Source organism: Odontesthes bonariensis, chromosome 12 (assembly GCF_027942865.1).
Source record: "Odontesthes bonariensis isolate fOdoBon6 chromosome 12, fOdoBon6.hap1, whole genome shotgun sequence".
NCBI lineage: Eukaryota > Metazoa > Chordata > Actinopteri > Atheriniformes > Atherinopsidae > Odontesthes > Odontesthes bonariensis.
In genome coordinates this window covers 22,949,205-22,963,173 of record NC_134517.1, presented here as the reverse complement: position 1 = coordinate 22,963,173, position 13,969 = coordinate 22,949,205, and the positions used below count along the sequence as shown (strand labels likewise).

The following is a 13,969-nucleotide window of genomic DNA, read 5'->3' as shown; positions in this document are numbered from 1 at the left end:
TGATGACAAAGTGTTTGATACACGATCATCCACGGAGGGCCAAACACACCCCCACTTATGATGGCTTTTAGCTCACTTTCAACTCGTTGAAGTGTCGCACACACACAAGAATAACATCTCTGTCAGCCTACTCTGAAAAAGAAACACACTGTTTTGCTTGTCAGTAAAATACGCAGGAAATTTTGAGGAAACCCGCCATCACTTCTGTGATCTGCTAATTTATAGGAAGAAATACCTCAAGGTTGTTTTCCGGTCTGCGTGATCTTATATGTGTTTTGTTTTTTTATCCCAACGTGTTTTTTGATAGAATAAAGTCAAAACTGAGGCTGAGAAGGAAGAGAAAATGTTACAAATTGATAAAATAGATTTGCCACATGCAAAATCTGCTGTTGATGAGGAAATGCAAGAGCAAACACTTTGCTAGATCAATCGAAGCGGTCAGTTATCGACACCTTTTGACATCCACGGTGCTGCTGAGTCGATGTTCAGAGACTCTTAGATAACTGTCGTACAAATACTATCCCTTCTGGCCAGTTTGTTCCTTATCAGTGATCTTCTGACCTGCACCCTCTGTGTATTACACCAACCTGTCACCAGTGACCTACCCCATGTCACAAAGAAGCACCGGGTCAGTTATCAGTTTAGATTTCTGCCCTGTTCATTCTTCTGCAGTGGTTGGGGACGTCCAGCTACAGTAGTTGCCGGCCTTGCTGTCATAACAGTGTTATTTGAGTCAAAGTTTGTTTTAAAGAAACGGGATTAAGTGACAGAGCAGAGAAATTTGGGATGATATTTATTCACACAGACAAACACACACACACACACACACACAGGTCTGGTCCACCTGACAGTCAGATATGACTTATGAGGATTGCTCCCGGTGTTGCACCGCTGACAGGGGTTGTCAGTCGCACCTCAGTAATTCCTGCAGTTGATTCCTCCAGCATGCTGCCTCCGCAGGCCCAATCTGATATCCTGCAGAGAACATTCATTTCTACAAATTGCTGTTAGAGTGGGTGTGGAGGAACATGCCGGAGGGGGTTGTTGATCGAGTGAATTGTGAAGTTGAAAGGAGGAGGGAAGGTGGTCAGCAGGCATGAGCTTTTTATCTGTGCGTTAGCAGTCCAGTTTCAAGATGCTCCTCAAGGGATGCACACCCTGCATGTTGAAGTGTAAAAGTCAGGTATACATGCTTTGCAGCTTTGTCTTGATGTATTGTCAGTATACTGATGTGAAAAAAAATACAAATTCGCGTCAGGATTTAAGTTGGTTTGACAGCACTTGAGGTTAATGGTGATGGAAGTAGCTGATTAAATGACTGTCAGCGGCAGAGATGCTGTTGTGTGGCATATCTCTCTTTATAGCGTTTTGCCAACAGTGTCTGAATTGGGCTCCTGGGCCCTATTATTGACTTCATCATTTCCATTGCTTCAATTAGAGCAGGGGGAGCAGCGGGCTGAGAGAATATAAACAGAGAGGGTGAGAAAGAAGAAGACAGGAAAGTCCTTATTTTGATCTTCCCATACGGTGTAAAATACCTGTGTGAGCCGATGTGCTGTGTTCTGCCTATGCAGACCAAGGTGAGAAAATTATGGAGCAAAACAGACCGCAGATCAGACTTGGAGTCGTAGCACACTTGCATACTGTATATGTACCTTGTAGTTTTGTCTTGGCGGCCTTTTTTTATTTATTTTTTGCAGTATGAGCTCTTTATTTCCGCCGTCATATTTACAGTGCATCTCAGCTTGTGCAGCATTTGTCTCCTACAAGGTTACTGATACCCTGCAGAAGTTGGTCTCTGCCCGTATAAGCCTTGCAGCGAGAGCCGTCTAATTAAAAGAGCATGTTACACGCTGTCTAATCCTGAACAGATGCAGCATCAAAGGCTGCCAGGACTGCGCGTGATTATCGGCGGTTACCATAAGTTTATTTGAACACAGGGAAATGATGGCATCATTTCTGAAGACTTTACATTATTTATGTTTAATTTGGAATGGTTGAGCCATATGGATCTCTGCTCATCCTTTTTCTTTTCTCAAGTAATAATCTGTGCCTTGAGGATATCAACCCCAGATGAAATTTGATGCAAATTGATGCCTTGATGCCGGAGCTGTGGAGGAGTATTTTCTCTCAGGCGCTTTGTGTGCATGTCATTGTCTGCTTGATTGTATTCATTTGTTCACGGTCACATCCGCACATACTGAACCTTTTGTAAGTCGTCCCCCCCCCCCTCCTTTTGGATTGCCGTGACTTAATATGACGGCTGACCTGTTCCTCAGTGCGCGTGAATTTGTGTGGCTTCCTCCTCAGGGGTGCTGTGGAACCTTTCGTCTTGTGACGCCGTCAAGATGACAATCATCCGGGATGCCTTATCGACACTGACCAACACTGTGATCATCCCTCACTCTGGATGGAGCAGCTCCACCTTCGACGACGACCACAAGCTGAAGTTTCACTCCTCCCTCGTGTTGAGAAACACCACTGGCTGTCTGAGGTAAACCACCTGATGATCACACTGGGCACTAGCACCACACTGTGGAGGTTTACTGCTATGACATCTGGCAGAGGATGAGCTCATGCTGTGGCTCCTTTGGAAATAGCCATGTTGACTTCGAAAAAGTGACTCATCGCAGACGTGCACAGAGAAAAAAAAACTTCAGTCGTTTGGAAGGACAATAAAGAGACGCATTTACATGTTTTGACAGAATCAGGATGATGTCTGCCGCTGCATGACCGCTGGGAGTTGACTCGGAATAATTTAGTTATGTGGCTAAAATTTCCATCTGTCTTGTCTCTTTTTTTTTTTTAAAGCCATCCCTGTTTCAAAGTCAAAAATCAGTCAAAGATCGTGTAATAATTCTAGCTTCTCTCCTTGGACTTCTTGCTCAGAAGACCTCGGAGCTCACGCTTTGACTGGTGGCAGCTAGTTGAACTGAGTATCTGTGCAGCTCTTTGCCTGTGAACATGCATAGGTGTGGTTGATGGCTCCTTATTTACCCACCAAAGTACTGTTATTGCCTCAGTCAGACCACACACATGTTCACCTCATGCATTATAGATGGTGTGTGGGAATGGCAACAACCCACATTACACTTTCAAGTTAGACACAGACACAGCTGTCATTTGGCTAACGTGCGCGTGTGTGCTTGTGTTTTTGTGTGCGCGCGGGTTTTAAAAGGAACCTGAGTTCAGCCGGCGAGGAGGCCAGAAAACAGATGCGCATTTGTGAAGGTCTGGTTGACTCACTGCTCTACGTCATCAAAGCCTGTGTAAACACCTCTGACTTCGACAGCAAGGTACGCCACACACACACTCCCACCCACCAATGCACGCACACACAAGCACACACTCTGAGCCGAGAGGAGAATATGTAGCCAGACAATAAGAGTCACTTTAGAGAAATCCTACATACCCTGTTTGAATCATTTTGTTCCCTGTGTCTGAATTACTCTCGCAGCAGTAAGCAGCAACTGTTTCTCGCACTTTGTAACCCAAGGCACCATCACGTGCACAACAGTGGACGCTCTGTTTGGGCGTTGATCATCAACATGCTGTTTGGGATATGAATATATTTTGAATGCTTGCAGTAGAAAATAATTCACCTCTTCCAAACATGAATCTCTGCTCTGTCACAGACTTGAAAAGTCAAATGGATCATCTGTAATGTGGAGATGGTTTCCAATCTCTCACACACACACACACACACACACACACACACACACACACACACACATGCTCATTGACATTCTATGAGGCAAACCCATACAAAACTCATACAGCGTATGATAAAATCCATTTGTTCTGGACCAGATATTTTCTAACCATATCCTTAACCAATTCCTATCATTGTAAGAAGGAGCGTTAAAGGTCTGTGTCCTCCATATTAACTGTAGATGGAATGCTTCACACAGCTGGTTGTCGTGCTGCTTTTTGTCATGATTTTGAAAGCCATCGTTATTACGAACCACCCGAAAAAACCCTTTTCCTCTTGCGCCTGCCAGATTGTGGAGAATTGTATTTGCACTCTGAGGAACCTGTCGTATCGTCTGGAGCTGGAGATGATGCCGTCTCGACTGATTGGTGGGCAGGAGCTGGACGGCTTATTGGGCAGAGAGTCGCCCAGTAAAGAAGTGGATTCCAGCTGCTGGGGCCGAAAGAAGAAGAAGAAGAAAAACAGCTTGCAGGAAGACTCGGTGAGTGTGGTCTGTTAACCGAAATATTGCACAATTCAAATTGGAAAAATGTTTGTGTGGTACTGTAAAACAAAGAGGCCAACTCAGTTTATTCTAAAGAAGAAAAAGTGGTACAGACCTCACAAAGAACACCACACAGTCTGTTTGTGCCACACGATTTCCATAAAATCGTTTTTATGAGAGCGCGCCGAAGGTCCAGCCTTTTATAGAGTCTGACTTAATACTGTGTTTGTTCAGTGGGACGGCGTCGGGCCTATCCCTGGCTTTTCCAAGTCTCCAAAGGGGGCAGAGATGCTATGGCACCCCGCGGTGGTTAAACCGTACTTAACACTGCTGGCTGAGAGCTCCAATCCTGCCACTCTGGAGGGTTCAGCAGGGTCCCTTCAGAATCTGTCAGCTGGAAACTGGAAGGTACAGTACAAATATTTATATATCCGTGCACGCTTATAAACAAACATTCTGTTTGGGTTTTTTCTTCTGTAGACTGTTAAATGTGATACTTTGGAGACAAAGCATCAGTTCGACTGGTTTAAAAGGATTTAACAGCTCACCTCATCCGTATCAGTACAGGCTAATGTCAGTTTTACGCCTGAAATCGCACAAGCTAATATATGCATCTCTAGACCATCCATTTTCCTGTGAGGCACAGAGACTCCTCATAAAGTTTTAATGTTTTTCTATGTGTATAGTTTGCAGCATACATTCGTGCAGCAGTGCGTAAAGAAAAAGGACTACCCATCCTGGTGGAGCTGCTGCGGATGGACAACGACAGGGTGGTGTGTTCGGTTGCCACTGCTCTGAGAAACATGGCACTGGACGTCAGGAACAAAGAGCTTATAGGTCAGGAGAAACACTGTTTCTTTTTTTTTTTTTAAACAGGCCTGAATACACAGTCTAAAGTATACAGATGCTCATTATGGACAATATCCAGACGGTAACTACTAAATTCCAAAAGCTCGGTGTAGATCTGAAATTTTTTTCTGGAATACATTTTGAAGCCACCCCTGAGCAACTACAGATTCCAATATCATTGTGCATTTGTGTATAAAGTTATTAGGAGTTGCAGCTACTTTGTCAGGCTCTTGATAAAGGCTCGTACTGAAAGCCTGAGGTGAGAGGAAATCGGTTTGGATAGTGGTGAGCAATAAAAAAACAAAAACACAGCTCTGCCATGAGCTGAAAGTCCAACATGACAGCGATTCCAAATCAGTGGAGAAAGCAGACTAATGAGAAGGCTTCACTTCAAGCAATGTTCTATGGGACATTCAAACAAATAATAGGGTGACTGAGTTTGTATGTTTGACCTTGTAGGCATACTCTTGGAACTCTTTTGATTTTAGAAAACCCACAAAGACTTGAAATGTGTGCAATAGATGGCCAAAAAGCCAAATATGGTGATGGCATTCATGTCCATGATGAGCATATATAAACTTCCAACACTTATCTGTTCAATAATCTCACTGTAGTCTGCTGTGTTTCATGAAACAGTCCAATTTCCTGAGAATTAATGAGCTGTTTGGTATGCCTGATGCCTGCAAGCAGAGGTGTAAAAAAAAAAAAAAGGTTTTAGTGGTGGTTTAAGCGGCTCTTAGGGTGTGTGTGTGTGTGTTTCACTTAGTACTGCAGCCTCAGCTGAGCTGAGGCACAATGTCATTTAGGAAAACTGCCTCGCACACTGCAGGTTCAAGCAGGATGAATGTATCGTTCCTAATATAGAAGCCAAATCAGGCTGTCGAGGTCAGCAGGGGAATACATTTACTTAAACATTATGTAACATGTAAAAAAATGCACCAAATTCCTTTATGTGTGGCCACTTCCACCACTTATCTCAGTGCCTGGAGTCCTGCCCACAAACATGTAGTGCAGGGTGTCATTATGCATTAGCTGCACGTCTCACTTCCCTTCTCTCCTCCCACTCAGGGAAGTACGCGATGAGGGACCTGGTAAACCGCCTCCCCGGGGGAAACACCACCCTGCTGTCAGATGAGACCGTGGCAGCCATCTGTTGCACCCTGCACGAGGTCACCAGCAAAAACATGGAGAATGCAAAGGCCTTGGCCGACACGGGCGGCATCGAGAAGCTGGTCAACATCACCAAGGGCAGAGGAGACAGGTGTGCTACAGGAGCATGTATTTGTTTGAATCCCTTTTTTTCTTTGCACATGCTCAGTTGGACTCCTATAAAACACACACACACACACACAGAGTCCTCAGCCTTATAAGTGGCTGGTGGCTCGGCTTATAGACTGTCGTAGACAGTGGACAGTAGTTTTTATCAAACACAGTCACATTTTAAATGCTTGGAGTTGAGGTCACAGCCGCAGGCAAGGTGGTAGTGTGCACCGAGGTTTTCTATCTCTGTGGAATAATGGCACAGCGGCTATTTCTAGCCTGCTATATATTCGGTAATGTTCCAGGATAAAATACACGGAGGACACACTTCATAAATCACGCTGTCCTGTAGTATTCACCGTGTGACTTAAAATCAGGTTAAAGGAAAGTAGGAATACTCGGAAATACATATCAATGGTTTTGACTGTTTTCCAGATACTCTATGAAGGTGGTGAAAGCTGCAGCTCAGGTGCTGAACACACTGTGGCAGTACAGGGACCTTCGTACTATCTATAAAAAGGTAAGAACATTGGGATTGATTATATTGGCCAGTTATAGTCATTAAAGGAGAAATGCCATGCCCTTTTTCACGCTGATACAATTCCCTGCAGCCTTAATGAAAGGCCTGTGGCGTGAGACACACTACTAAAACTTCACTTTCAATCATGAATTTACAGCTCTTTTCATAGTAGCCAGTTTCAAGGAGCAGGGTTTACCACTGGACTCCTCTAACCCCCCCTTTCCACAGAGTGTGTCTTATATGAGATCTGTCCCACAGCTCAGAGCTCCCATTCAGACATAAATTTAAACATAAGTTACAACATGAATTCGTACATAAGTTACTCCCAATAACCGATGAAGGACAATTTCACAGTATGTGAGCGCATACAGCATCTTGCCTGGCTTCATCCACAGACAGTTGGTTCTGATCCATCTTTTAGGTGTGGTCTCATTGCGAGTTATGCATTGAAATTGCCCAATTTGGGCACCAAACTGCGCCACAAATAGGAACAGTGAAGTATGAACCGGTTATAAACCAGTCAAAAGTCTCGTCATTTTTGCATGTAGGTTACACAAACTTGGTGCTTTGCATTTTGTTTAAGTTTTTAGAGGCTAACATTAAAAACTGTTACATATATAAGTCCCAAATTAGAATTTAGATTTCCTAGTCAGCATTTTGAAAATACAGTGCACAGTGAAAATGAGTACACCCCTGTTGAAAAGTAACATTTTGAACAATATTTTAATACACACACAAGTTATTCCCAAAACGTGCATAGAGTAAGTTTAATACAACATCTGTTGAGCTTACAACAGAAAAGAAAGGTCAATAATATAACTTAAATGACATATTTGTCCATTTTTGTGAAATTATGCTGGTGCAAAAGTGAGTACACCCCTATGTTAAACTCCCTGAGAAATGTCATGAAATGAAAGGCATTAAAAGGGAGGTCATCGTTGTGCGTTTCATCCTTGCCTTACATTGAAATTTTACATTTTGAGTCTGCACCAGGCTAAAAGAGACGTGTGTGAGATTTGACTGAAATCCTATGGAGAGTATCATGATCTGCTTCAGTAGTCACAGTACATGTTGACAAGCATGTTTCTTTTGGTGAAATTCAGCTTCCTACTGTTGATGGCATCCATACAGCCCCAAACCATGTCACTCCCACTACTATGCTTGACTTTAAGCATGGGGCACTTTTCTTTGTACAAATCACTTTTTACCACCACACATGCTTGACACCATCGAAAGCAAATTTGTTTATCATTGTCTCATCAGAGACAAACAAACTAAGGATATGGATTGCTGGAACCATGTCCTGTGATCTGATGACACCAAGATGAACAAATTTGCTTTAGCATAATTTCACAAAAATGGACAAATATGTCATTTAAGTTATATTATTGACCTTTCTTTTCTGTTGTAAGCTGAACAGATGTTGTATTAAACTTACTCTATGCACGTTTTGGGAATAACTTGTGTGTGTATTAAAATATTGTTCAAAATGTTACTTTTCAACAGGGGTGTACTCATTTTCACTGTGCACTGTACAGAGGTAAAAAGTCCCAACCCTTTTCTTCACTTTCCCCCCGAAGGCACGCCTCTAGAGTACATGAATGAGCACGAGCACGAAGGTGCACGAGCGCTGTTCTGACAGCAAACATCAATTGCTGCAGTATTTAGTATTTAGTATATGCTAACTATACGTTTAATAATGCTAGGTGCTAGCCAAGCTGGCTCTAGTTTAGCTTCCTGCCAAGCTCCTGGGCACGCGTAATTCGTTCACGGAGCAGGGTACGCGCACAGGGGGAAGGAGGGGGGGGGGGGGAGCAGATTGCAGTTTGATAGACGGCATCAGTATCCAATCATTGTGAACGGTCCGTTCACAATGATTGGATACTGTTTTTCCTAGATTGTACGTTCTAGAGGCCACTAAAACTTTTCATATTAATGTCAAAACTTTTAATTAATTGGTTGCAATGGGGGTGTGAAGAGTATTTCAAGCAATATGTAAAAAAATGTTCCAGAAAAAGATCCCCTACCCAACCTTTAAACTGTATGACTGCTGATTAGAATTTGCAGTTAAAGCAACACAAGAGAAGTGTTTAAAGCATGCAGTTATGGGCTTCTGACTTCTTCCTAAGCGCACTGATATTTGCACATTTACTTTGCTTGACTCTGTTGGTGAAGTTGCGGGTTTATGATCATGAAAAAGTCCCGATCATCTCCATCTACTGGGCGTAGGGTGTGAAACAAGGAGAGACTGAAGCAACGCACTCCAGAAGATTACTTTAGTGCTTCATATCACAGCTAATGGGAAATACACTACAGACAACATTACAACATTAAGATTTACTGTAAAATAAACTGTATAACGTGTATTTTTTTATTGATATTATTGCATATGACTTGTCAATACAAATCGTGAAGAAAGTTTAAATATTGAGAACTGTACCTCTTAACCGTTTTGGACTTACTGTAGACCCACACAAACACCACAGATGTATTTTTAACATTCAGCACTGTTGGCATAATCTAAACCACCACCCTCCTCCCTCTGTGTTGGCCCAATAGGATGGATGGAACCAAAACCATTTCATCACCCCAGTATCAACGCTCGAACGGGACAGATTCAAGTCCCAGCCCACTCTCCCCACCAATAACATTCAGATGTCTCCAGTCAGCCACCCTGGTAAGCTCAGTTAGCAGCAAACAGACGGCATCAGTCAAACAGGAAAACCTCTGGAATTTAAGTCTGATTTGTGTTTCTCTCTCTGCAGCTGCCAGTGCCACGTCGTCTCCTGCAGTGCTGGGCACCAAAGAGCGTAGAGACTCCATCAGAGGTTATCAGAGAGCTCCATCAACTATGCAATTTTATAATTACCAAGGAGACAGCAGTATTCATAGAAAACAGTATACAGGTACTCATCTGAAAGCTGATGAACATACCCACTATCTGCACCAGACTACTCTCTGGTCATTTCTAGGAAGGGCATTATCTTCTTCATCCCCTGGCCAGTTTCCTCTCCCTGCCAAGACAATTCTTTTATCGCTTCCACCAAAGCCTGCCAGACCTGAGACAGATAGTCAGCTTAACTTCAGAGCACTTCAGAGCTGTTTTTCTGCTGTAGTGGTAAAGTGGACCAACCAGCCACGAACTGACACTTGACAATGGCGCCCTTGTTATCAGGTCCAAGTCATAGCTTGCAGAAAGAGGCAGTGAGTGGGCACCCAGACATACTACAGCCAGACGGGAGCTCTCGCCAGCCTACACTGGTTGGCTGGAGCAGGGGGAGGACAGAGCAGACAAAATGAGCCGCGGCCTCAACAATGCATGTGTTACGTGGGGAGGTGGAAATTGAGCCTCTGGATTCCACCGGTTTGATATAGTGCCAATGAAAATACCCACCCCATGGGTTATGTAAACAACAGAGCAGCATCGGCCAAGTCTATTATTTGGTGTTATTTCTCTTCGGCATGGCGCAGCACTTTTTGATCCTTCTCTGTATAAATACAGACGTTTGCCTTTTGGGAATGTGCAGACGTTTTCCACTGATATGAAATGAGGCGCGTAAAATCCCACCATTTCATTCACCGCATCACTCGCTTTATTGTCATTTTGTTTCCAGGGTCTGGAAAACCGTCTCCATATTACTACTCATCGCCCACAAGGGAGGAGCCCAGAAGAACACAGGTGAATATAATAACACTCGTGTCAAATTCTGGTTGGGTCTCACACCTTCTGTGTTCTCACCTCAATGATTCAACCCTGCAAAGGTAGCAAGTGAGATTGTACTATTTTTAGTGTGTGCTGGTTAGATTATTTAATTCTCCAGTTTCTTTTTTAGCTTTTTGATACCCTTTTGTCTTAGATCCTTGTTTGAGATCCCTTCCCACAGTACGAAACTGGCAAGAAAGACCAGCTCGTCTACCTCGCTTGTCTAATACAAAGAGTCTGACGCATATTCCACTCACGATGCTGCAAAAAAACCGAGCACATCAGCTATTGTTTGAGCCAGAGTGAATGTGACTGCTGGGATTGGGAAGGCCCGGGTGCGTCTCAGGAACCTGTCACTGTTAGACACATCCATGTGTGCCTATTCAGATAACTGGCACCGAGAGGAGAAGGCAGGAGAGAGGAGAGTTTTCTTTTGTCCTTCATATCATCACATTTAGACCAGTTAAGTCATTACGCTATTTATTTCAGAGCAACATCCATCCATCCATCTTGTAGATTTAAACTGTTTACCGTTAAGCTGCTCTCTGCGTGGGCCGAAAGATGATTGATTAACTTACTGATAGAACATCCAGATAGACAAAAACGCATTCTGCTGAAGTTGCAGGGACGTAGGTATGTGCGGTTGTGTTTTATTACCATTCAATAGAAAGTTTTCTTTAAGGTGTACAACTTTTGTGCTTTGCTAGTGGTGGCAGAAGCACTCAAGTAACACTAATTGAAAATATTTCATAACATTTTTCTTATTTGATTTGTTTTGCCAAGGTAGTTTGTAATATTGATGATGTCATTGTGAGATTACTGGGCACACAGCAGACCTGTGCCACAAATGAAAAAGAAACACAGATGACTGATTTTCCCATTTACTTTTGTGAAGGTTAAACCTGAGCTAAAAGCTCACAGTTTGGGCTTCAGAGGTGCTTGTACTGTAGGCACAGAGGTTCACAGAGGTAGCTTTGCCGTGTTCTGTCGCTACTACATACAAATTGATTGATCGATTTCCCAAAATGTTCTTCTGTGTTTTGATGTGGTGCATTGATGTGCCCTGTAGATTGTAAATTAGCTGCACAGCAGTTTAAAATATCTTAAATTATTGTTCTTACAACCATGTGAAAAAGAAAGCGCACCCTCTTTTAATTGCATCAGGACATACTAAGAATCATCTGGTACTTTCAAGGTCTTAAAATGAAGGAAATACAACCTCATATGAACAACAACACATGACTATTAAACTGCGTCCTTCTTTACTGATCAAGAACTAAGACAAAATGCAGAAACAGTGTGTGTAAATGTGAGTACATCCGTATTGCTTCCATAGGAATTATGAAGATAAGTAGCACCCAGGTGCTGCTAATCAAATCCAGTTGGTTATTTATCATCAGCGAGTGTGAGCAGCTCTGTTTAAAAAAAAAAAATAATTAAGAAAGTTTGGTCAGTTTGTTGGTTTGGAGCATTCAGGTGTGTGTTGTAATCCCAACGAGGAAAGACATCAGTCCATTATTCAACAGTAAGAGACATTATTCACAAACTGAAATCATTCAAGGCAGTTTTCAATCTCCCCCGGAGTGAACGTCCCAGCACGTTCCCCTTGGAGGTGAACTCACCTCGTAGTCGTAGTGTTGACCGTGAACTCCTCTGTATACCAAAAGGATATTGAGTCAAATGCGAAGTCACCAAGGTGTTGCAGTGGCTCCGTGAACGTCTAGTCGCGATATAGATGGAAAATCCACAAATCCCCACAAGTCTCTTGAACCAGTGCAAGTTACTTCTGCTAAAGTTGGTTTGACAAGCTATTAAATAGATAACAGATAACTTTTTATTATATCCAGATATGTATAAGCTTGGAATTAAAAGAGGGTGTACTGTGGATTTCATAAAAATCTTTCAGATCACTTAATCACAGCCACCCCTCTCTTATTTTTGCAGCCTGTGTATTACACAGACGATCCGGGCAGGAGGAACTACGATACGTACAGAATGTACCTGCAGCACCCTCACGGCTATGACGACAGCTACTTAGAGGAGGTCATCACTTACCCTCCAACAGTGGACTACAGCTCCCAGCCTCTCGGACTGAAATCCACCACCAACTATGTGGACTATTACGCCAGCACACAGAGGCCTTCTTACAGGGCAGAGCAGTACCCGGGCTCTCCTGACTCCTGGGTATAGGCCGGAGATGCCTCTTCCTTCCTCCCCGATTCTCATTTCAAGGCACTAGGAGGAGCGTGTTCACCCTGCGGCAAAGGAAGAAGAGCGCACAGGAGGCAACAACATTTTTCATGAACTTGGCTTTATAAGTGTGTTTGTTCTAAAGGGGGTGTGCGTGTATGAAGAGGGGCTCGGCTGAATGGTAGCAGATGGAAAGACGGGATGTGTGCCAAAGAGGGAAATCACGGAATGTTTTTTTAAGATGACTATTTTTCATTTAGAAAGGTGGAATAGCGCCGGGGTGACGATGTTGGGACGCTACAGCGAGAGGACGCGCGTCCTGTTGTGTGTAGACGGCGGTTTTCTTTTCTTTTAAGGAACTCTTAGCTGTGATAGCGTGGTGTGAGTCATGTGAATGAAGGTCTGCGGTAAGAGTTGAGATGTGTGTGGGGGGGGGTATGTATGTGCGGAAGCCAAAATGGATCATGAACTCATCTGTAAAAAAAAAAAAAAAAAAAAAAATGAGAAAGAATAGTTAACTAATGATGTTAGATTGTACAGAGGGATCAAATTGTATCTGTACGTAATGTTGAAACTGTGTAATGCCATGGAGTCTTGTACATTTCTTTCATTTTATTGTAAATACAGAAAAAAAACAAAAAACATGTTACCTGGTTACCACGTCAGCACTGGTTTAAAAAAAGAGAACTTGTGCCATGTTAGAGCTCTAAAGATATATGAATATACAACTATGTGGGCAGAGACGGCATCGTAACAACCATGTTAACATAATAAAAGGTCAGTTTTGTTTTTTAAACCGGCTGTGTTGTTGTCACATCCTTTTCACAAGATTCCTGTTCACTGACATGTTTTAGGCACACCAGCTTTAACAAGAGAAGAGAGGGGCTTGTGTGGCGTTGTCCTTCGGTTTGGGCAAAAATTTTTTCATTTGGTCGTATTTGCACAGCCACGAGTGGAGGGAGGTGAGCTTTGATCCATGGGTTTAACGTGAATGTGCGTTATAAAACCGCACTGCTGCTCCCCGGAGCAGAACACCGAGTCCTTACCTAAATGATCCTTAAAGGACTCTGATCTTACACCTGACCCGAACAGAGGTGGGGAAAGAGGAATCTTGTTTAAAGAAAAAAACACTTGAGTTCTAAATCTTGAGGCTGAACTATAGCAGTGCACAGGCAGGAGCTATTAAAGATAACCTTCTGCCTAATAGGTCTAACGGTCCAGACTTTTAACTGGGTTAAAAAGATCTACATA

The 13,969-nt window shown here is 43.1% G+C and overlaps 1 protein-coding gene across 5 annotated transcripts in view; it reads left to right on the top strand.

Annotated features, from left to right (window-relative positions):
- LOC142396723 (plakophilin-4-like) overlaps positions 1 to 13,514 on the top strand; it is a 68,903-nt gene extending 55,389 nt beyond the window's left edge. For 4 of the 5 annotated variants that reach the window (XM_075479751.1, XM_075479750.1, XM_075479752.1 and 1 more), the window contains 11 exons: positions 2,311 to 2,494; positions 3,179 to 3,296; positions 4,002 to 4,193; positions 4,431 to 4,604; positions 4,883 to 5,033; positions 6,114 to 6,306; positions 6,741 to 6,825; positions 9,385 to 9,502; positions 9,591 to 9,731; positions 10,440 to 10,504; positions 12,473 to 13,514. In XM_075479751.1, the coding sequence (XP_075335866.1) occupies positions 2,311 to 2,494; positions 3,179 to 3,296; positions 4,002 to 4,193; positions 4,431 to 4,604; positions 4,883 to 5,033; positions 6,114 to 6,306; positions 6,741 to 6,825; positions 9,385 to 9,502; positions 9,591 to 9,731; positions 10,440 to 10,504; positions 12,473 to 12,718 (1,667 nt within the window). In that variant the 3' untranslated portion in view covers positions 12,719 to 13,514. The remainder of the gene's footprint in view (positions 1 to 2,310; positions 2,495 to 3,178; positions 3,297 to 4,001; positions 4,194 to 4,430; positions 4,605 to 4,882; positions 5,034 to 6,113; positions 6,307 to 6,740; positions 6,826 to 9,384; positions 9,503 to 9,590; positions 9,732 to 10,439; positions 10,505 to 12,472) is intronic. The other variant, XM_075479753.1, reaches the window with a different exon arrangement.
- Positions 13,515 to 13,969: the final 455 nt, after the last annotated feature.